This window comes from Asparagus officinalis, chromosome 7 (assembly GCF_001876935.1).
Source record: "Asparagus officinalis chromosome 7, Aspof.V1, whole genome shotgun sequence".
NCBI classification, from domain to species: domain Eukaryota; kingdom Viridiplantae; phylum Streptophyta; class Magnoliopsida; order Asparagales; family Asparagaceae; genus Asparagus; species Asparagus officinalis.
Window position 1 is genome coordinate 73543529 of NC_033800.1, and position 24919 is coordinate 73568447.

A 24919-nucleotide genomic window follows, 5' to 3' on the forward strand; every position below is an offset into this window, starting at 1 on the left:
AGAATGGTGATTCAATAATTTAAACTTAAACTCAAAATTCCTCTAGTCCATGCCTCCTTTGTCTGCTCCACAAGATGAAATAACTGTACAAAAATGTTTCAAGTGTACCTTTTAATTGGTGTGTTGCCCTTCAGCTTTTGACTTACATTAACTAATACTACAAAATTGATATTCTTGTAAATTATACCTAAAATTTTATGTTGTGAGATGACTGTTGAAAGTTGGTTGTGATAAATAAGATAACTCAATTATTTGCTTAAATTTTCAAACAGAGCAGTTTCTTCTTTTTTTTCCTGTTGATGCAATCTGATGAGTTTTCAGAAATGATATTTGAGAGAAAATTTGAGGCTTTGCTCTATAACAATGGGATATTTCACTAATTCCTAAGAAATAAAATTTCTGAAAGCTAAATTGAGTCTCACAACAATACAAAGATTTTGTTACCTGTTCAAAGTATATTTGAGGCTTTGGCTTATATCCATCAGGTTATTTCACTTTAACGTCAACTTTTAACAAACATGTAAATTCCTGTTTAGAAACTTCAGCTGCTCTTTCAAACATTAGACTGTGTTGATAGACGATCAACATTGCATGGAAGAAATCAATCAATACCTAACAGAAGCCTTCAACTGACCATGTACCTTATCGAAGTTTTTTTTTTTTGTACCCAGGTTCAACCTTGTGTTGGTATTTGGAGCGATAAATGTCGTTTGAAACTAGGAAGGAGACGGCCATTTATTTTAGCAGGATGCGTTATGATTTCTTTTGCTGTGAGTGTGGTATTTCGAGATTGGAGTTTCCTCTACTTGTTGCATCCTAACTTTGTGCTGATTGATCTCTTGTATTTGTAATTTAGGTCACATTAATTGGTTTTTCTGCTGACGTTGGATACATTTTAGGAGATACCAATGAAGATTGCAAGTAGTTTCATTCACCCTGTATTCTTTCTTCAATTAGAAGGCTTACATCTTATCAAAAATTTGCCATATGAACAGGATTTATAAAGGTCCCAGATTGCGAGCAACCATTATTTTTGTTATGGGATTTTGGATGCTGGATCTTGCTAACAATACAGTGCAAGTAAGCTTTTCTAAGTTGATGCCACCTGTTTTGGTTACCCATGTTATCTATATGTTGAGTCACCATTTTATTATTATGGGTATATATTTTATCATCAATACTTTTTACAGCCTTTTGTATGTTTTTCATTCTAGGGTCCAGCTCGAGCTCTTTTGGCTGATCTCTCAGGTAAGTTTGTTTCCATTTCATATTAATGGAGGCGCTCGACAATAATTTCAGAATCACGAGTCATCTTTAAGAAAAGGGGTCAATTACACTAGACCCCCTAAAAACTTTCAGCATTTTGTGGTAAACCCCCAATAACTTTCAAAATTGCGCTAAACCCTCAATAGCTTTTGTAGAAAACCACCAAAATCTTTTGGGTAAATTACACAAAATCCCCAATAACTTTCAAAATGCCTTTTATGTTGTTTTTTTGTTCTAATTTAATGGGGTCATCTGCAAAATGTAGAAACTTATTGGGGGTTTTCTGTGAAATGCAAAAGTTAGTGAGGGTGGATCGCGATTTGAAAGTTATTGGCGGTTTACTGCAAACCATGAAAGTTCTTGGGGGTTTAGTGTAATTTACCCTAAGAAATCTATCTGCATTTAAGTGTGAGAATTAAATAAGTCCTGATGTCTAATGTTTTCTGATAGGCCCTGATCAGTGTAATTCTGCAAATGCAATATTTTGCTCGTGGATGGCTGTTGGAAATATCCTAGGATATTCTGCTGGTGCTAGTGGTCAGTGGACTAGGTATGCCGTAACCAAAATCAGTTTAGGCACTACCTTTTTGTTTTGCTATGGACTCAATGGAGCATTCTTTTGTCCCTAGTGAATTAGAGTTTTCTCTCAGGAAGGGGTAAAAAAGGTCTTGCGATTTAGCTAACACTTGGAACTCGAAGAAAGGTGGTTTCATTTTAATTTCTAACCCCATAGTAATAGCTCATTTTTTCGGTCACAGCAGTGGTTCCCTGTTTATGTCAGTCATTTGTGTAATCTTTTCAGATGTTTATTAGAAATGAAACTAATATAGGAACTTGGTGGGAAGCACATTAGGTTAAACCTGATAGTATCGTTTCCCATGTATTAAGTTGGCTGACTATGAATGTGTCTATACTCAAGTTAGTGAGGACATAGAAATATTGAGCTGCCTGTATGCACACCTATATCGATTGGTATTTGTTCTATCATCCCAACCAGTGGGCTTACTGCTCAATTTTATTGACAGGTGGTTCCCTTTTCTGAAAACTAAAGCTTGCTGTGAAGCATGCGCTAATTTGAAAGCAGCATTTCTAGTTGCTGTGGTGAGTTCTTGCTTTACCAAATGAAGATAGGATTGTATTATGGAGTATTAGACTGCATCTTTAGATCTATTCATAACTGACCATGAACTAGTTTACTAGACTTAATACATCGCGGTACAAAAAACAAACACACACACAAAAGCCCCCCAAAAAAGAGGGGAAAAAATTAACTGTTTGCTTTAACAAATGTACCAGTACCCAGGGGTGGAAACAAACCAAATATTTTACAAATACTTCAGTATTTATTCGTTTAAGTATTCGGTCATATTCGATTCGGTAGTTGATTTAACAATAAGTGAATAGTTTTTAATATTTGGTCCATAAACAAATAGAATTTAACCATAGGTATATTCGATTTGTTTGTTTAATAAACTATTAGGTAAAAATTTGTTTGCTTATGACTTGTATTAATTACACATGTGATGTTATGTTTTTGACCCACCTACATTTTTTATTTTAGTTGTATACTAAGTTTGAGAGACTTAGCAAATCCCAAATTCATTTTTTAACCCAAATATTCACCTTTCAAATTTAGGTATATAGATATGAAGGAATGATTTTCAATTATGAATTTAAATGTTATCTAAAATATCAAATTCTTAGAACAATGAAAATACTACTTTAATCAAATAAAAGTATCTACTTAATTAAATTGTTTAATATTCATAAAACATGAATTATTAATCAAACAAATATACTTAAATATTCCATAGGTAATTGTGAATATTCGGCAAATACTGGTATTCGGATTCGAGTTCGAAGAAAATTAGAGAACGATATTCCAATTTGAAAAATTTAAACGAATACAAAAACAAATATCTTGGTATTCATTCGTATTTGGATCACTTCCAACCCTACCAGTATCCATGTTGAACAGCTTCGTCTTCTGCCAGGCTTTGTGATTTACTGACAAGCATGTTCTAGTCAGTTCTATTGTCTTGTGAAAACAACACGACAAGTTACAATACAATCATATTTATCACCTTTATCTAATGTAGGACCGAATCAGCATTTTGAGCATGAAAAGCTCCTTCAATATCGGAGATCATTTCCTGAGTAACATATTTTTTTAGTAATTATTTATCATGACCAAATAGCAAGCCTCATTTATATGAAAACACCAGTTAACTTTTAATGTTATCTTTATTTGAAAGGATTATAGAGCTCCTCAAAGCAAAGAAGAAGAATGCTTATTGAAATTGAAAATTACATTAATCTCTCATAAACACTTAACCTTGTCCACCTTAACCAGAAACGGGAGATTCAACTAGCGAAGTAGGTTCACTACAGTACTCATAGTGAGGCTTCCTTGATTTGCTAACAATCTGCAAAGCTGTTAGCATTCCCTCTAGATATGAGTAGTAAGTACCTCATCAAGGTTCTTAATTCAAACTTTGATCTCTTCATGCGAACAGACCTGTTAATGCTGTGTGTTCTGACATATTAGTTTAATTCGTAAGCAAAGACCATCATGATTTCGAATCTTCATGTAGTTTCAATAGTATTCACCCCACTGATGTCCATCACAGTATCTATGTCATTGATCCATCATAGCTTTAACACTATGGAGTAAAAACACTTATCTTTGATTTTTGTTACTTGCAAATTTACTGTAACCTATAAACATTGGACCAACAGACATAAAGTTTTGTGCTCAAAGACATGATCAGTCTCTTATTAGGAATTCTAACCTCAAAAACTTATATGTGCTTAAGGACTCACCAGCATCACATGATTTATGTTGAAATGCCTTCCTAATTAGCTTGAAATTTGGTAGAAGTATTAGATTCTCTCAATACTAGGTTCTGCAGAGAGTACAGGGAATTATGAAGGACGGAAGGGATTTCCCTATTTCACCTTCTTAGGCTCATACTGAGTGTGTTGATCTCCAACAGTATGTATTGTATGGTTGAAATGAACTGTCATGAGCCATCCAGTTATTGCTGAAGTTTTTAGGGTTGTCACATAATAACATCTCGATATATCATAGATAGGTCATTATATATTATTACAATGAACAGTTTTATTATGTTTAACAATACTTCTGGTAAATGGTTGTGACTCATGCAGGCTTTCCTTTTGTCATGTATGTCTGTGACACTATATTTTGCCAAAGAAGTTCCACTAGAAGCAAAGTCTGTGCAACACTTGTCTGATTCTGCACCCTTGCTGAAAGACTCTCAGCATCATAGCCATGGGTCGTCATGGACAACCCCTGGGAAACAAGAGAATGGTCATGACTCTGAATACGTAGTGGCTGCCAAAACTAATTCCAATGGTCATTCAAATTTTGACTTGAACAGTAAACACGATAAAGCTGATGCCATTAATGCTGGACCATCAGCTGTTCTCGTTAACCTCTTAACTAGCTTAAGGCATTTGCCACCTGGCATGCACTCGGTGCTTCTAGTGATGGCTCTTACTTGGGTATGTAACTCAAATTAATTTCCAAAATGACTTGCAATTTATCCTTATATTTGTTACTGTACAACACCCTTTCACTAATTTGCATGCCGTTCTTATGTTTGTTAATTTTTACATGTTTTCGATACCTTCCATGGGTAGATATAAGAGGGAAGAGACCTGTTAACGGATAGAATCCTCTATCATAGTTTTTTATCATATCCTCCAATTGTTTATTACTTAACATTCATAACTTTCTTGAATGCAGACATCATGGTTTCCCTTCTTCCTCTTTGACACTGATTGGATGGGGCGAGAAGTGTATCATGGGAATCCGAATGGGAACACAAATGAAATTTTCATGTATCAAAACGGTGTCAGAGAAGGTGCATTTGGTTTGCTGTTGAATTCAGTAAGAACTCAGACAGTCATATTACATAAGCTTTGGCTTTGATCTTCCCTCATAAACAAAATAAGCTTGGTACTCTTTTCAGGTCGTTCTAGGGATTAGCTCTTTTCTTATTGATCCAATGTGCCGGAAAATGGGTTCAAAAATAGTATGGGCAATGAGCAATTTTATTGTGTTTATTTGCATGGCAGCAACAACAATTATAAGTTTTGTGTCCCTCAGTGATTACTCCAATGGAATTCAGCATGTGCTTGGAGCTAACAACGCAATTAAGATAGCAACCTTGGTTATTTTTTCTCTTCTTGGATTTCCTTTAGCGGTAAGCACTGATTCTCATAATACATTGGTTTTTGTTCTTTCCGACTCAATACAATCATCATCTTACTTCCACTTATTGCAGATTACATACAGCGTCCCATTTTCTGTGACTGCAGAGTTGACTGCTGGTACAGGAGGCGGACAAGGTTTGTTTTGTATGGATCTTCCTTGATATCTCTTTTTAGCTTTTATCTGAGCATCCATGGATTTTCATTTTTGCAGGATTGGCTACTGGGGTATTAAATCTCGCAATTGTCATACCTCAGGTCTGTTGATGACTTCTATTACGTAGTGTAAACCATGTCATTTGAATCGAAAACTAATAAGATAATATCAGCATGAAGCCCAATATATTTCTTCAATATGTACTGTATGCAATGCTATCTTTGTTCGTGCTTTCAACAATGCATAAGCTGATGGTTTATTACAAGTACGGTATTCTTTGTGCTGACCACTCTCAAGGAATAAGCTAGTCGATAGGCAAATGACTTCATTTGCAAGTTTTCCTAAAGTATTATCAAGATTGTCAATTTTGATGTTGGCGTAGCTATCATAGTGGACTTGAATGATTTTCCAAGTGTGCATTATTGCATGATGAAGCCTAATTTTGCTTGTTTTCTTGAGAAACAACAATCTAGTCATGTTAGATGTTCACTCTGGCATTTTTTGTGTAGGTCTCTTTCATGGGCTTGCCTTTTCTCAAAAAAGGCAAATGCATATTTCATTTTTGGGTTTTTTAGATATTAGTCCCTTAAATCTGAGCTATTTTGATATTAGTCCCTCAAATTTGAGTATTTTGATATTAGTCCCTCAAATTGCTTTAAGTTGTTGATTTTAGTCCTTCAAGTTAGTAGTTGTTACATCTATAGGGGAATATTCCGTTATCTATAACTGTTGCATTTATGGGACAATTATGCCCCTCACCAAAGTAAAATTCATCAATGCATTATTAAAATCTAATCAAATTAAAATTCATCATTGCATAATTAAACCCTAATCAAGATTAAATCCTAACTCATCCCCAAAAATCTTTAAACTCTAAACAAAACATGCAATGAGAGAGAGAATGTTATTTAGTGGGGGTGAATTACACTGAGGGTATTTTGGTAACTTACCATCTATGAGAGAGAGAATGACTAATATCAGCAACTTAAGACAATTTGAGGGACTAATATCAAAATACTCATATTTAAGGGACTAATATCAAAATCGCTCATATTTAAGGGACTAATAGCTTCATTTTTATTTTCTCAAGGATATGCTTTTTCTGTGTTGTTCATACTTTTCATTAGAATAATAAAGGCAGAGGAACAGAATATTGATTACTAGTTCCAATTGTAGATCTTGAAAGTACAAAATTGCATTTTCTAAGGAAGGAACATCTCAAAAATATCACAAGATCCGCACCCAATTAAGAGAGAAACTGGTTGTCTTCTCCAAGATATGAAGTAGGCATGCAAAATATGATTGTATAGTTTGTGTAGGATGTCGGTGCTTCATTTTTGAACCTCTCTTATTTTGTTGCACCTTTTCTGGCTTCATCGAATTCCTTTTAATTGAAATGTGAGCCATTTTTAGCTCAAAAGTCAAAAGTATTTGCTGAAATGGAGATAATTTAATATCTTATAGTTATTTTGATTAGTTCTACTGATTTAGAAGAGGTAGAGCTTCAAATCCAGTTTGAAATTGAGGCTTCCCTCATTACTCGTGAAGACGAAACTCTGGAATGAAAAAATAAAAAAAAAGAAAAGAAAAGAAAACAACTTCCGTTATTTTTTGGTTTTACATCCTGACTGGTTACTCTTTCTTGTTTTCGTATATTTGCTTTCTAATACCTGCACATATCTTGCAGATGCTTGTTTCCCTCGGTGCAGGCCCCTGGGACGCTCTATTTGGAGGAGGAAACATCCCTGCATTTTTCCTAGCCGCGGCCTTTTCCTTAGCAGGTGGAATTATTGCAATCCTGAAGCTACCTAAACTTTCCAATTCCTATACCTCCAGTGGGTTCCATGGATTTGGTTGAATTGGCTTATTTATCATCAACAGTAATCTTCGTTCCCTTTTCGATCCTCCTTTTCTTCTGCTTCGTTCACTTTCATTCATATCAATTCATTTCCCCCGCTTTTCTCATTAATTCCATTTTCAATTTAAGATGATTTATATAGGTAAATACATGTACTCTTAATACTGTAAAATTTACATGAGCAAATACCAGAGGTTTGTGTATTAGCAGATTGATCATAACTTGCATATATATATATATACTTTTATTCATGTAACATAGCTGATAGTTATTTTCTCCTAACCTCAGAAATGATTCGTTTATGTAACATCCGAGCTCTTCGTCTCTTTACTGTTCTCGTGTTAATGATTGTGTGATTGTTCATTGGCATTTGAAAGGTTGGTAATTTTGGTTAAGTCAGTTGGAAGAATCTCCCTATTTCTTCATTGCTAATCATGTTTAGATGGTTGTCCCCTGCAGTATTGTTGTTTTGGATTTACTACCCTCTTGTTTCACTGTTGCAGATAGACCCCCTAAGTGAATTGTTGACTCCTTTACCCCCAAAGGAAGAGAAAATTGTTTTTTTCCAACAAATAGACTTTAAAAGACTCAAATAAGTTTCACTCCAGGGGGTCTATCACTCCAGTTGCAACAACAAAGCTGGAGAGTAGTAAATGCAGAATAGCGGTACTACAGGGGTCCCATCCGCAATTAACCCTATCAGAATAACATTTTGCATCATTCAAGATTTCACGCCTGAAGCTTAAGCCCGGTGTTGGGATCCGCGTCGATGAACCAAACCAAACGCCGTTCGAGAAGGCAAAACCAACCAATCAATGCACAAACACAAAACACTAATTTTAACGTGGTTCGGCAATTGCCTACGTCCACGGGGCAAGAAGAGGATGTGGTTTTTCACTAATAGAGAATGATAGTACAAATTGAGATTACAAATCACTCGAAGGAACAAACTAATCTCACCACAAAGCTCTTAATCTCTCCAAATAATCCCTAAACAAATAGCTCAGAAAATACCTCTTTTCTGTGCTCCAAATATCCCAAACTCAAGCCTTAAGAAACCCTAGAACGTGTATTGGTATTTATACCAAACACCAAACCCAATAAGAACAGGAAACTCAAACTGGGTCTGATCCGTTACGCGGTCAATCGCCACGGTCGACCGCGCCAAACGACAGAACCTGAAAAATGCTTATAGGGTTTGGCGGTCGACCGCTACAGTCGACCGCAACAAACAACAGAGCCCAAAAATCGACCGCAGGGTCTCGCGATCGACCGCGCCAAATCCAGACACAATCCATGAGCCTGTGCACGTTTGGGGTTGACCGGCCTTGCATCGCGGTCGACCGCGTAGCTCCCAAACTGACTCCTGCGTCCCAAAACCTGTTCTTCGCCAAATTTCTTCGCGGTTTCTTCAATTCTCCACATTGGTGAAGTTTTTTCAAAACTGAGCCGACACCAACCAAATCAAATGCCCCACTTATTGCGTCCAGTACGAAGTGAAATAATTCACAACAACGAACTCAATCCACAACAAGTCGAGACCCAAACGAGAGTGCGAACACTCTCCCAAACGTCGATGTCTACTCACCAAATCGGCTGCATCAAAACTGACTGTCTACGTATCCTCTTGTCCAAGGAATCAAGCATTCACGTAGTTCACCCAAACGGTCTCCAAAGACCCTCAAACAAATAGAAAAATCTGTAACTATTTTCCAATATCACCAACTGATCTGCAACTGATAGTGCTCCTAATGACCCCAAACTGAAATGTATCAAACACTTCCATCTGAGGTGAACCAATGGCCGTATCCAAAACAAGTCCATCAGCTGCAATCGAATCCGACACATCATCTGCATCCAAAACCAAATGATCCCTAATCTGTGTCACCTCAGTTGAAATCTCAAATGATGCAGTATGATCTGGAGTATGTGGAGTAATCTTCACCCAACATAAAGTAGAATCACCCTCCACCTGCTACAATATCCAAACGACCTGATCAACACTCTCTACCTGTCGAGAGTCAAAAGTGACATACCTGCTCAGAACAAAATCAGAAGCTGACCTGATCAACACTCTCTACCTGTCGAGAGTCAAAAGTGACATACCTGCTCAGAACAAAATCAGAAGCTCCCAAACGATAATCAACTGAGCCGTCGAGAGTCAAAAGTGACATACCTGCTCAGAACAAAATCAGAAGCTCCCAAACGATAATCAACTGAGCTTCTGAATCCCAAACGTGCAATCGGATCAAATCTCACATCCTCGATGTGACCAAATATTAGGTAACCAAAGAGCCGACGCTAACCAAAATCTGAAGCAGCTCCACCAGATTTAATAACTCCTAATGCAGTAGTCGGCGACCTATGACTAAGATGATCCAAATATGTCGAAGTTCCAAAACCTAAACCAATACTCGACAACCAATGCCGATCCTCCTCTAGAAAGAAACGACCCATCTGAAATGTCATCTCATCTCGTCGCCCCAATGTCTCCATGTCAATAAAGTGTCTCAAACTGCCATGAGCTCGGCACAAATGCAAGAAAGAACCTCTATCAAAGCTAGAACGATGGGTTATATTTCTGCCAATACACTTCTTCCAATTGTTGTTGACTTCTAGGACTTTACACCAACGGGAAGTGGTCATGACCCAATAATATCTAGAATAATCACCGATTACGGAAATAAAATATTGATTACCTCCCAATGATGCCTCCTTAGAAGGTCCCCAAATGTCTGATTGAACACCTCCTAAAAGACTCATCGATCGATGGATAGAAGTGCCAAATTCCACTTCGGTATTCTCGCTCATCCCAATGTGCTCAAAGGACTTCTATCTGCAGGTCAATGCACTCCTCAACAAACTATGCACGACATCACCAATCAAGTACCCCAGCATCAAACAACGCTACAGTCTAACCAAATCCAATGAAGTCGTCAGCGCTCTATCAATCATCGTGCTCCCAAGCAAATAGTATAAATTACTCCTGCTGACGCCCTTCATCACAATCATGGACCCAAATGTGAACTTCAAACGTGCATCCGTCAAGGTCACCCTATAACCTGCTGGCTCCAAAACTCCAAGTAAAATAATATTCTTCTTCAATTAAGGAACGAACATTTCTTCAACTAACTCTTGAATCATCCCGTCACTCATCCGAATACGAACGGTACTGATACCACCAATAAGGCATTTGTGATCATTACCCATGAGCACAACATCCCCTTTTTCCAACTCTTGAAAGCTGAAGAACCAATCACTCCTAGGGCATATATAATATGAGGCACTCGAATCCAACATCCACTCAGTGGAGTCGGCAACACAAACTGACGGAAGTGCTGGGCATGAATAGCCCGAAGAATCTGAATCTGAGATATCGCAACTAGCCTTGGCAACATTCACCTCTGAAGCTTCAATAGCTTTCCCCTTATTCTTCATGGCTTGTTCATTTAATTTTGGGCATTCAGCTTTCCAATGTCCATCTTCTCTACAAAAGACACATTGATTCCTACGAACTCCAAGATGTGCCCCCTAGACTGCGACCTTCTATCTCTGTTTGGACTCTTAGCTCTTACAACCAATGCCCTCGCTACCGGCTCAATAGAAGTCTTATTGTCCTTCTTTCTAAGTTGATAGTTCACAAGTGCAGCGTTGATCTTACTATATGAAAGAGATGTCTTCCCATTAATAAGAGTAAGAACAAAGGTCTCATATTCCTTGTCAGGTAAGGAACTCAATAACAACAACGTCTTATCCTCATCTTCAACCATAACATCTACATTCGTCAGATCTGTAAGAAGCTTCGTGTAGTGGTTCATGTGATCACCAATGGATGTCCTCTTTTTCAATTGGAAGTGATAAAACCTTCTCTTCAAATACAATCTATTTTCGACGTATATATATATATATAAATTTTCTTTGCTGAAGTCTCATTCATCACATTATATTTTAGATCTTGAGTGAGACAAGACCTAATCACACCACACGATGTACGATTCATCTTTTTCCAAACATTCTCATCAATGTCGTCCGGTTTCCCGTCCAACTCTAACGTATCTTCTAAATTCTGCGCATTGAGCGCATCCAAGACTTCGTAACGCCAAAGTCCAAAATTGTTAGTGCCATTGAACTTCTCCACGTCAATCTTCATCGACTGGATATTCAAACTTTGGATAGTCTTCACGCCTGAAGAACCACTCTCAACACCTTCTTTCCCGGCCATAATCCTCAACACACCAACAAACAATTGTGCGAACGAACAAGAAATAGATCCAAACTTGAAAAAGATAGAGTCTTTACCAAAAATATCTCATCTTTATCACCAACTGAAACCCTATACGAGCTTCCAAATCGATCTACTTTTCCAAATAGCCCAAGCGTAGCCCAAGCGTAGCCCAAGCTCTGATACCAATTGTTGGGATCCGCATCGAGGAACCAAACCAAATGCCGTTCGAGAAGGCAAAACCAACCAATCAATGCATAAACACAAAACACCAATTTTAACGTGGTTCGGCAATTGCCTATGTCCACGGGGCAAGAAGGGGATGAAGTTTTTTACTAATAGAGAATAAGAGTACAACTCACTCGAAGGAACAAACTAATCTCACCACAAAGCTCTTAATCTCTCCAAATAAACCCTAAACAAATAGCTCAAAAAAGTACCTTTTTTCTGTGCTCCAAATATCACAAACTCAAGCCTTAAGAAACCCTAGAACGTGTATTGGTATTTATACCAAACACCAAAACCCAATAAGAACAAGAAACTAAAACTGGACCTGACCCGTTACGCGGTCGACCACGCCAAACGACAGAACCTAAAAAATGCTTACAGGGTCTGGCGGTCGACCACGGCAGTCGACCGCGACAAACGACAGAGCCCAAAAATCGACTACAGGGTCTCGCGGTCGACTGCGACGGTTGACCGCGATGGTCGACCGCGCCAAATCCAGACACAATCCATGAGCCTGTGCACGTTCACGGTCGATCGGCCTTGCACCGCGGTTGACCGCGCAGCTCCTAAACTGACTCCTGCGTCCCAAAACCTGTTCTTCGCCAAATTTCTTCGCGGTTTCTTCACCCGGGTGATCGAACCATCTAAAAAAGCTCGTTATGACGATTCCATACATATCATTGAGGTTCATGAGCTTCCACTATTCCCCACTAGCAATCAACATATCGTGGTCGACATTGGCAGATTTTAAAATCCTCAATCTATACTACATATAAAAGAGGATTACCTTGTCAAAACTTTTGATTTCTATTTTTGCACTTTTGAGTTTGATAGTTCTCAAATATATTATTAGTTGTAATTAATCATTCGCTAATTATATGTAACCTCTTATTCATTATGCATTATCTCACTTTTTCAAAGCATTTGATCACACTATTATTTTATTATTTAATTATTTTATTTAATAGAATATTTGAAATTTATCTTTAATTTATTTTTATGTAATATTTAAAATTCAAGAAAAATTAAAATAATAAAAAATTATTAGGCTTATGCATTCTGCCTTTGGATTTCACATCTTATGGAGGACTACATGTTACCTTTCATCTTGTTAGCAGTGTGATAATAGTAAGAAAAATAATTTATATTTGTTGTAATTGTAATAGTATTTAACTGGTTTCAGACCGTGTGATGCACATATTTGTTAATATCTTTCAACATAGAAAAAGGTCATGAAGGGCTCTTAAAAAAATAATATATGAACTGTTCTTGAAGAAGAGTAAAAGAGTGGGCATGTAAGTATTCAATAAAATCAATAACGTTTCTTGTTAAAATAATACAGAATAGATATTCGGTAATATTCATAAGAAGAAAAGTTTTGAAACAACAGTCATTAAAATTGTTCAATAATCAATCTCAATTAAAGAAAAATGAATAAATATTCAAGCAATATTCAATCAGATTTACTTACATATGCTATATAGCTTCCGTCGAGATTCAAAACTTAGGGAACAATCCAAAAGAGCAATGCGCTGCGATGTTTCCAAACAACTCTTTAACCATGCAACAATTGTAAGATAACCCTTGTTTGGAAATGTGCTAAGCAATATACCAATAACTAGAAAAGCGACAACATATAAAAGATTAGCTTAGTTAGGAGTCATTTGCTTAAATTGTAAAAAATAAATATCCCCAAAAAAATCTTCAGCATATCTCAATAGGGTATACTTAATTAATTATAAGATTAAACCATAAATATAGTTTATAATATATAGAGATTAAATTATCTCCAGAATTGTCTTAAGATGCATGCGGCTATGAAAGCAAGCTGCAGCATATAGAAGATTTTACCTTACCATTCAATAAAATTGCACTGGTAGGTGGATATATTAATGAATATCAAAGAGACTTTACATCATGATTCAATAAAATCATTACTGCCAGACTAAGATTTTCATATGTATTTTCCCCAGAAGAAAGGAAAGTAGCAATAATCTATGAGTGGTGGATTTCACGTAGTTGATAATGAAATATATAACTAACTTTCTATCTAAATTATAGCCTCATGATCACTATGTTGGCATTTAATATAGAGAGAAAATATAGTACAACTAAATTCTATAAGTTGTACAATAGGGTGATATCTTGAAATTATTCATTTTTCTACTCTCAAATTGAAAGAACAGGATAGAGGAACAATGGGCAAAATTCAAGACATGGTGTGAATGTAAACACATGCTGACATTTATTAGTAAGAGAGAACTACTGATACACTTAATTTTATTTCTACTTGAAATTTAATTTCAAAAGCATTTGTATCATTTGTATATTCATGGTTTATTTCCACTAAAATTTTAATTTCAAAAGCATTTTCTATTCTAATATCTTCAAAGCAGTTTATTCTTAAGGCTGACTGATAACGGGATGAGAATGGAGAAGATATTATATCTATATCTATATTTCATATAAAACCCTTAATCTATATCTATATCTATACTTCATATAAAAGAGGATTGTCTTGTCAAAACTTTTGATTTTCATTTTTGCCCTTTTTTGTTTGATAATTCTCAAATATATTATTAGTTGTAATTAATCATTTACTATTTATATATAACCTCTTATTAATTATGCATTTCCTCACGTTTTCAAAACATTTGGTCACACTATTATTTTATTATTTAATTATTTTATTTAATAGAATATTTAAAATTTATCCCTAATTTATTTTCACATAATATTTAAAATTATAAAAATTTTAAAAATAATAAAAATTAATTAGCTTATGCCTTCTGCCTTTGGGTTTCACGTCTTATGGAGGACTACATGTTACCTTTCATCTTATTAGCTTTTTAAAAGTATGATAATAGTATGAAAAATAATTTATATTTATTGTCATTGTAATAGTATTAATAGTATAATAATTTTAATTGTATTTTTTAAATTAATAAATTACATTGTAATTTGATAATTATACAATTTAGTAAATTATTTACTAATAGTGTAATAAACTAATTATGAAATTAAAATTTAGTTACTATTAGGATTATAATTATGCTATGTATAATATTATTATATTTAAAAGGGAATAAATTATTTAATATATTATAATTATTTTAATAAATTATGAATAAATTATAATAATTATCCAAACTATAATAATTAATCATATTGTTCTTTATACACAAATTTATCATACAATTTATTCACTTGGAAAAATTATAGTTGTTCAGAATTTATAATGCTATACAAGTCATTACTATATTTTGCAGCCAACAAAAATTATTTAAAAATATAAAAAAAACATGTATGCTCTCGTGTAAAGCACGTGTACTCAGGGATGGTAAATGATCAAATCGAATCGAATACTAAGGTGTTCATATTTGTATTTGTTTAAAATTATCGAATTCTAATGCGGACTCTAATATTCATATATGGAGTTTTTCAAATTCAAACTCGAATACTTGGTATTTTATAAATACTAGTTGGATTGCACGTGCAATGCACGTGGTAAAATTTTTATCATTTATTATAAATCTATAATTTTATTTTGGGGAATATTTGTTATTAAATTATTAAATGTAAGCAATGGATCAAACATATAGACATAATCTCAAAATTTAACATTTGAACAATGAAATTACATTTAGTGATTGATTGGTTGATAGTACACCGTTTGCATCTATAACGTGATCGATCAATCAAATATTGTCACAAGTATATACGTAAAAGTAATGTTTGATGATGTTGATGTAAATCCAAGCTGCATTAGAAGCTTGATTAAGCCTTTGTAACAGGTAATGTGTTTCTACATATACTAAAATCATCTCATACTCTCCCAAGTTTGTTGTGCTGAAAGTTCCTGATTCTAGCAATCTTTGTTGCTCCTTTTGGATATCATCAACACGATGCCGCCTTTTATACCTGACGTTAAATTTCCATAATTGCTGAATATCACGTTGACGAGCAATTTTACCACTTTCTTAACAAGCTTTTCCAACATCTCCTCCTTCCTCCATTCGTTCAAAAGAACCGTTTGGAAAGAATGGAAAAACTAATGTGAAGGATGCTATGAAGAGTTTCGGCAATTAAAATATTACTGATATCTACTCGAATATGACCGCAAGAGAGTTGAAAGAGTCTAAATAGGCGACGTGCTGTCCTCTTATATCTTGGGCATTGTTGATAAAAAGATTAGGAAACCCATCTGCAAAGCTCCTGTCAACAAAAAAAAAATTTGTTGCATTACTCTTCATAACAATCTGCAAATGGAATGACATTAGAAGGACAAAAATACTACCATACTTAGTACTAAAACAGTAACTTAGAAGGTTCGTTCAACTCACCTCAGCCTCTTTCTGTGCGTCCCTAACTTCATTCAACTGCCGCTGCAACTCCTCAATCTTCCTCCTCTCCGCTACCACATCCTCTAGCAGCTTCTGCCTCTGCTTCTCCCACACCAGCAACCTCTTCAAACATTTCTTCTCCCTCTTAGCCACCTCCAAGCTAGTTAACAGTATCTCTACTATTAGCAATAAATAGTAGAGCTCAACAATTTATTTCAGGTTATAGATAACCCCTCTGACGATGATTCTTTCTAAATGGTAGAGCTAAATCCTCCGTTATAGATTACCCCTCTGACGATGATTATTTCTCTTAACTCTACAAATTTGTGCAACAAAAGCCACCGGCCGATCTAGAATTCAATCTCGCAGGAACCTGAATCCTCCTCTTCGGATCATGAAACTTAAACATCCCAGGGCCTCCTCCAGCGGCGGCTGATTTACCCCTTTCAGTCTATTTCAACAAATTTGTCATTTAATCTATACAAAAGTGTACCGAAAGTCTATAAGCAGAGACATGGCAACAATGCCAACAATATCCTTCTGTAAGTGTGTGTCTGAAATATCTATGAACTGCCATCATGTGTGTGGTGCAGTGTGCATGCACATTGATATATGTACGTCCTAACAGTTTTTTAACCAAATAGAAAGCAAATTAGCAATGTTATGTTAAGACTAATGCATTGATGTCGATCATGCAATTTATAAATATTAATTGCCTTTATTTTTGTGCAACGGAAAAAACTATCAGAAGAGGAGGGGGTTAAATCTCCATTGGCATGCAACCTCATGGTAAATACGATTTTTGATAACTCAGCACATTAAATTTATTGAAATTGTAAGTCAATAAAGAAGAAGGCAAAGATGAAGCCTCAACGAGACAAGTACAATAAAGAGAAGGTTGAGGTCTTCAGATGGGTTGAAAAGTTTTCTTTATCGGTCATATAATTCATGCTAAAAAATCATGGAGAAGACCTTGAAGAATACTGAAAGGTAGGTTCATACTCTTTATACCATGTACTTTGGTATATCATATAAGAAAAACTACATCCATAAGAATCACATCTAACTTCAAGTTATCATATATAAGAAAACACACATCACATACTTCAAGAATGACATAATACTTCAAGACACGCGCGCGCGCACAGACAGAGAGAGTGAGGGAGCGGGGCCTGAACTCTTAAGTTCTATGGAAAATGGAACGAGTTTTGGACCAAGCTTGAAGAGTGAAATTTAGACTGAATCCTGCACAAATGCAACACATTTTTACAGGGACCATGAGGCCTGAACTCGTAAGTTCCATGGAAATGGAATGGGTTTTGGGTCAAGCTTGAAGATTGACTGAATCCTGCACAATTGCAATACACCTTTTATAGGCTCCAGTCCTACATCAGAGAAGAACCTAAGCTGGGATCATAGACATGGTCATATAGTGAAAGTACATCCTCTCTCTCCTCAGTAAGCAGCCTTTGTTCTGGGAGCAAATCAAATCATAGAGCACCTAACCCATCAATTCATGACTAATATTTTTATATTTTTGAAATTCAAACTTCCCTATTTATATAAGCTAATGCACTCTAGCTTTTCCTCAGAAAATAACTTCTACTGTTAAGAAAGAGTACCTTCTCCCCAACTTTCTCCTGGTGCTCCTTAACTTTCTCGCGGAGTTTCTTTAAGCCCATGTTCATTCTCGACCGCTTTTCCTGATAAAAATTCATACAATTAGGTAATCCCTCTAAAAAGATGAGTGACTCCCATGTTAACATAGAGTATCTTGTCCACCACTACTTTTCTCTTCTAAATCTGATAGCATAAGAATATAGATATACTAAGTACACGTGCCTTTACATAGCTGACACCAAGATCCTTCCTAGTGTAACCACGTGCGAAGTTCCTCATGACGTAATCATTGTAATCTTTGACTATCCTCATTATAATATCAGATGTAGAAATTAAATCTGTGCACTTTGTTTCCTTAAATTTACCAATGGCTTTGACCTGCAATAACACTCATAGTTAAGGAGGTAACGAACAACAAACGTGGTTAGTTGACACCACAGAATATATAAATGTTCTGAAGAACATACGAATTCATATACATCATTACCAGCTCCGCTGGCATCTGCATATCTGCATATATATGTAAAAAAAAGTTTTTCCTCTAATTAGAGAATCAGAAGAAGGTAAGAGAATTTGCTGAATGTGTCCCCAAAAATAAACAATATAACAATTAAAAAAAAATAGTTTTCTGTGCTTGTTATGTCTATGCATTTACGCACCCGCGCGAGGGAGAGAGAGAGAGAGAGAGAGAGAGAGAGAGAGAGAGAGTCAGTTTTCATCCTATATTTTTACTATTTCACATGCAATTTTTTAGGAACTTAAAAATGAATAATCTCTCATCCTTTATTTTTACTATTTCACATGCAATTTTTTAGGAACTTAAAAATGAATAATCTCTCAAATTCTTTTGTTTTTGTTATATGCTTTAATTCAGTGATCGATTAGGAAAAAGTTCCCTAATACCCTTTCTTGTACATCACCTTGTCAAGATAAATAAAATCTAAATGCTTAAAGATAATAGTTTGCAGCAGCAATAATAGAAATGCAACTGGGTTGATGACCTTACGGGAGAGCATCATGGGCTACATAGTCAATGTTGTGCTTATCAAGGAACTCTTTTGTGCACACCCAGGGAGCATCTGGAATGATCTCATCAACCCACCTGGTCAAAAGAATTTACTTTGTCACAATACTGCAGATTATCAAATGCTCACTAAAGAAAAACTGCTTCCTGCAGATTAATATCAAATTTCAACAAAGGCATTGTATATAACTCCATTATATACAACGAGTCATTGTCCAAGCATAGGATAACTACAGGAACAGCTTACAGGAAAGTGCATCTGCCTAGGTATTCTTTTGATTTTGGTTTTCAATGATAAAATAAAGTAAGTAAAAATAAAGTGTACCTTGTCTTGACCCCCAACATCCCAAACAGTGAAGCTAATGTTCTTGTACTCCACAGTCTCAACATTGAATCCTGCATAAAAATGTGAATTTCACTTTTTATAATAGCAGCATAATTTCATAACTCGACACAGTTTAACCAATCTGCAGTGAAATGAAAAATATAGAAATTCTACTAAAACAAAAATAAAATAGGGGGAATTTCTCAAAGCAGAAAGGGAGGTCTTGTTCCAAATAAGAACAGGTCGAACTTCGAACGATGCACAGAATATTAAAGCTTAATAAAAATAAAATTCAAATAAATATATACGAAAGAGAAAATAAATAATCATTAGGAGGCCCTGTATACTACTTTCTCAGACCTAATATATAGAAAGACATCAGAAATTACATAGTCACCAACTAAGCAACAGCTAATGCTGTGGAACATCATAAAATACTGAATCACCGATAAATAAATCACTATAGTGATAATGACTCTTAATTAAGACGATGCATGCAAGAAAGGTATACGTCTTCAAGCTTTTCATAAACAAGAGAGCCATCAGATCCGCAATTTGAGATTAGGAACTCGTAAAAAATAGAATCCTCACAAACATCTTGCATGGGACAACTGAAGGTTTTCAAATAGCAAACTGTAGGCTTAGATAACTCAACATGGGAAATAAAGGGGTAGTTACAATTTACAAGAAACACTCTCCATCTATACCTTATTTTCCAAGGAAACCCTCATCTAAGAAGTTCAGCAAAACAACCCCTCATCTATGACCTTTAACGTAATCATTAATTTAGTAACGGAGTTTCGTTCTTCAGCAAGGAAGAAAACTAATTAAAGAAAATCAGATAAAGCTAAAAAAAAATCTAACATTTTTGTTATCACCAGGGTTTTCTCATAGGAACCACCTTTACAATAGGGTTATTCCATAGAAACCACCTTTACAATAGAGTAATTCCATAGAAACCACCTTTTATAAGAAAACTATTAAAGTTTTTGCAGAGAACTGCTATAAACAGTATGTAACAAGAAATGAAAAGAGAATATAGTGAGTTTAATGCATCCGCACCCTTGTATGGCTTTCTACACCATATCTTACACCAATGCATAAATGCCAGTTTTGGAGAACAGCACTGCCAAAACTATTAACGTTTTTGCGGTGAACTGATATAAACAGTATAACAAGAAATGAAAAGAGGATACAATGTGTTTATGGCTTTCAACACAGAATCTTACATAAATGCCAGTTTGGAAAACAGCATCACCATGAGCTATGACCTCAAATCGATACCAATATCATTGACATAGGATATTGTAAATAAGAATATAACATTTGTATAAACATTCTTGCAGCAGCAAATGCTCAAGATCTAGAAAATTCTACAAATAAAGATTCCATAGTGTGGTACATGAATGTTAAAAATGAAACGATACTAAAAGAAAGATGTAGTTTGGCTTCTGAAACAGCAAGAACAAACACAACTAAAAGTACCTTGTGATCACAACCGGAGTTCCTCTATCAGCAGAATGAACTGCTGCCTTCACTTTTGTTGTCATACCGCCTCTTCCCACCCTTGATTTGTCCCCAAAAGTAATCTCCTTCTCATGTATATCCTTAATGTATGTGTGTATGATCTTGGAATGAGGTTCGCCAGGTAGGCCACTAAGTAGGCCCTCCACATCACTAAGCAATACAAGGAGATCAGCATTCAACTCCAAAGCCAGTAGCGCTGCTAAACTATCATTATCCCAAAATATACCAGATGCGTCCTGAAAATAAGACCAAGTTTTAATGATGAGACAGACTAAACAGGCAAGATGATTCAAAAAAGATGCCAGAAAAGGCGATGGCAATAGGTCTTATCAAGCATTTATAGAGTCTGGCCCATGTAGGTGACCTCTAAGATTCAATGTTGTAAAATATTAACTAATAAATTTAATTGTAATCATCAAAACATTCTCTGGGCTACTTAACTATTTGCTTGAGAAAAAGCATAGGGAAAACTTTTTTTCTCAGTTGCAATTTGGTGAAGGACCTTGATACAAAAACAAATATTCTTAGAAACAAATAAATAAGGTTTCGCATTAAAGTCCGCATGGAAATACACCTGTACATGGTTAAAAGGCATTATTGTCATTGCATGACAATGTACCTCATATGGAGCTCTACGGGTACTGATTGCATCATTTTCATTGAAAACAGGAACGACTCTGAGATTCAACAAGGAATTCACAGTATCAATAAGCTGCACCCTGAAACCTGGGTCCTTGAAGTCCCTATCAGTCACAACAAGTTGAGATGATGCCACATCCAGCTGCAAAGAAAAATGTATTAGTTACTAAGAATTTAAGAAAATTTTATCAAACTATAAGATGACATGAATAGAATTAAGGAAAAGGCGATGTGAAGTGAAGATCATAAATTTTTGCAATTAAGTTCAGAGCATACCTGAGTGAATAAGGCATCATACAAAGCCATTAGACCACTCTGACCAACAGTTGCACATGCCTTTCCATCCAGTTCTTCCTGTGGCTTCTGTAAATCAGCAAAGCTGCAAAATAACAAGTTATTTTGACATCAAAGAAGAAAATCATAAATCTAGTGGGCCTTTTAGAATAATATTTCAAAGTTTCTAAGAGGGCAGGGAGCTGCCTATAGAGTTGTAGGAGAGCTGAGGAGAAGGATGAGGCAAGATGTGAGGATTTTCTAATAAACTCACTATTTTTTCGAAGGACAACTTTCCTTTTGGTTTTCTTGCTGAAAGATACGATTGGGATAGTCTCTAAATCAGTTCATGTTTTATCACTTTGTATTTTAGGCATATGTTGTGAATAATATGGGATACCCAAATAATATGAGAGATTGTCGTCTCAATTAAGGGAGTTCCCATATGCCTTAGGGGTTATTCCTAGGTGAATCAAGCTCAGATCTCAGACACGACACAAGAGGTCCCAAAAAAAAAACACAACATCGCATAAAATACCGCGGGCTTAAATCTCCGCCTCAATTCAAGCTCAGATTATCATTTGTGTAGTTTGTGTGCAGTATAGATAAGAAAAAATTAGTTGACATGAAAATTTAAAGTAATAAAGTGAAAAATTATCCGAATATGTATTTAGATTAACACAATTGAATGTTAAATTTAAGCTAATAACTACAATAACAATCAAAGCATGCAATAGTTATCAGACAACTATATGAGCATATGTTTATAAATCATAATTTGTCCTAACAAATTAAATTCATCAGTTCATAATCTTAAAAGCATATGAAAAATTAATTTGAAATCCTTCAACCAATTTGTAAATGTAATGAAAATTAAAAATTGTTCATGTTTAATTTTTGTGGGCCCTTGATCAAGACTTCTCCATCTTTATCTTCTTTTTTGGTAATTCTAATTCGCTTCAATTTCTATGAAGGTCAACAGAAGCATAGATATGCCATGCGCCTTCAATTTCCATGTTGTTCAGATTTAAGGATGGAGATATTATCTTGTGTGAAATTTTGTAGTAGCCAACACTCAGCTTGCTTTCTTGATTCTCCGTATAACTATTGGCTATTGCCTATGCTGCAACTATTCTGAACGTTAGAGCTATTGTGTCATACCTCCAGTTTTGAATTTCTCTTGAAAAGGACGATGGGTAGGACAAAATAGCTAACTCATCCTTAAAGTATCAAAAGCACTTCGAGTATCCAAGGCAAATGCAAAAAGGGGGAAAATATTTACAGAACTTTCCGGATGCCTCAAGCTTATATATTTCTCCTGATGGCACCTTCTGTATCTTATACACACACACACACTATTGCATAATGAGAAATTGTGCATGTTGGATGACTATCATCATGCTTCGTATGTAGGGCAACACTTGCAAAGGGATTCAATTAACATTGACTGTCAGAAATGAGAAAAATTATTGGAAATGAATTAAGAAGGACACTTAATATGCAGTTTGATCGGGAAAAAGAGTAAAGCAGAGTAACAGCGAAACCTATCATTTTTGGATGCATACCTTGCAGGCTTTCACATATGACATATCAAACACATATAAAGTCCAAAATATTTGCATCTATTTGACGTTATGTGCATTTGAATGTGCCTATAAACTGTAGTAATATCTATAACCTCGAATTAATAATGACACATATAATTATTCCTTGAAGAAGCAACTAAAAAAAAAAACAAATGGGCACACCCATTATCAAAATTTCATAGAAAGAATAAAAGTTTATGTACATTTCGATATTAACTTCAAATGAAATCGCACGAGCTAGTAATAATCTATAGCTACAACCTTGGATAAGGATAGTATAAATTAAATCTCACCTTGCACCCATTCATACGAGGTTATATTATGACAGGTTTTAGTTCAATGACAGTAGCTCCACTCATCAATTCAATATAGTAATAACATCTCATCCTCAGCTCCTAATCACATCTATATCTCTAGTAACTCATTATTGAAATAATTACAAAAACCCAAAATTTTTATAAATCAACTATGAGCTTCTACTCCTAAATATTTTCATAAATTTCTAAATCATGTAAATTAGTAAGAAAGAAGCTAAAATTCCTGTAAAATACCAGAACTCAACTCAACTTACTTTATAATCTCGATACAGCTGTTGTTCGAATATTGAAACCGTCGTCGCTTGAAACTGTAGGAAATCAAGAATTAGGGCAAAATTAGAACAAAATTAGAGGACTGAAGAACAAAAAGGGGAGAGGGTGAATTGAGTAGAACTAACGATTAGAGCTAGGGTTTTGTATAACGAAGTGAAGACCAAGAAGAAACCTTCTTCAAATCATAGGTAGAATTCGTTTTAAATCAAAAAATCAGAGGAAAATTTTAGAAATACATTCTTCAATGAAATTCCTTACTGATCCTATCCAATGCCAAAATACTGAGAACTGAGGAGATGATGGAGGAGGCGTGGCGTTGATGATTAGAGCAATAATACTCATCTTTGTAAATTGATGACTTGAAGATCGTGGGACGGCGTAACCGATGAACTCAGGAGGCCAGCGAGTAGAGATGGGCTGAGGAGAAGCGTAACAGATGAAATGCGGGCGGAGAGAACGGCGTAACCGACGAGAAATTTAGGGCTCCTGATTTACGATGATGATGATGAAATCTGTGGAATGTTTATAAGGGATAACTTGGGTATATTAAAATAGGTTGAAGGTTAATTTGGGGAGGGGAAAGTTTTTCAGGAACCGGCTCTTTTAAAGGGTAGATAGATTCATGAATACTTTTCGAATATCAAAGTATATTTATTCCGCTAAAGAATTTCATTTTCAAATGGCATTTAAATTCATGAATAAAAATTATTCCTTTATAATATATAACGTATGTATATTTAAATCAAAATTTTCATTAGAAAATAGATTTAAGATTATTTAAGTTTTAAAGTCATTACATAAAACTCAAGTATAAATGGTAAATAGGTTAAAAATATGACATCATATGTGCAATAATATAAATAATAAGTGATCAAATTTTAAACGAATATTTGATAGACAAATGAATCGAATATACATCTTGTTAAATTCTATTCGTTAGTAAACTCGAATACTAAAAAATATTTGTTTAGTGGTAAATAAACTACTGAATCGAATATGACTGAATAGTTACTCGAACAATT

General features: G+C 35.1%; 2 protein-coding genes across 4 annotated transcripts in view; one reads left to right on the forward strand and one right to left on the reverse strand.

The window, feature by feature from the left end:
* LOC109850342 (sucrose transport protein SUT4-like) overlaps positions 1–7751 on the forward strand; it is a 10503-nt gene extending 2752 nt beyond the window's left edge. Inside the window, exons 3-14 of one of the 3 annotated variants that reach the window (XM_020420350.1) lie at positions 672–770; positions 857–921; positions 996–1080; positions 1215–1248; positions 1717–1816; positions 2292–2367; positions 4438–4794; positions 5039–5182; positions 5265–5498; positions 5580–5643; positions 5720–5763; positions 7350–7751. In XM_020420350.1, the coding sequence (XP_020275939.1) occupies positions 672–770; positions 857–921; positions 996–1080; positions 1215–1248; positions 1717–1816; positions 2292–2367; positions 4438–4794; positions 5039–5182; positions 5265–5498; positions 5580–5643; positions 5720–5763; positions 7350–7520 (1473 nt within the window). In that variant the 3' untranslated portion in view covers positions 7521–7751. Of the gene's footprint in view, positions 1–671; positions 771–856; positions 922–995; positions 1081–1214; positions 1249–1716; positions 1817–2291; positions 2368–4437; positions 4795–5038; positions 5183–5264; positions 5644–5719; positions 5764–7349 lie in introns of those variants that run through there. The other 2 variants (XM_020420351.1, XM_020420349.1) reach the window with 2 other exon arrangements.
* LOC109847353 (delta-1-pyrroline-5-carboxylate synthase-like) lies at positions 20157–23611 on the reverse strand. Its single transcript, XM_020416584.1, has 5 exons — positions 23601–23611; positions 21725–21827; positions 21429–21590; positions 20768–21045; positions 20157–20214 (listed from the first exon to the last, which is right to left on the reverse strand). Exons 1-5 carry the CDS (start codon positions 23609–23611, stop codon positions 20157–20159), a joined length of 612 nt encoding a protein of 203 aa, XP_020272173.1.

What these genes read in the sequence shown, in the direction of transcription:
- LOC109847353 (XM_020416584.1), bottom strand. An exon ending in ATGATGCCTTATTCACTCAG is followed by an intron (nt 21,591 to 21,724) that starts GTATGCTCTGAA and finishes TTTTCTTTGCAG; the next exon opens with CTGGATGTGGCATCATCTCA. An exon ending in ACTCCGGTTGTGATCACAAG is followed by an intron (nt 20,215 to 20,767) that starts GTACTTTTAGTT and finishes TCTATTGTAAAG; the next exon opens with GTGGTTTCTATGGAATAACC.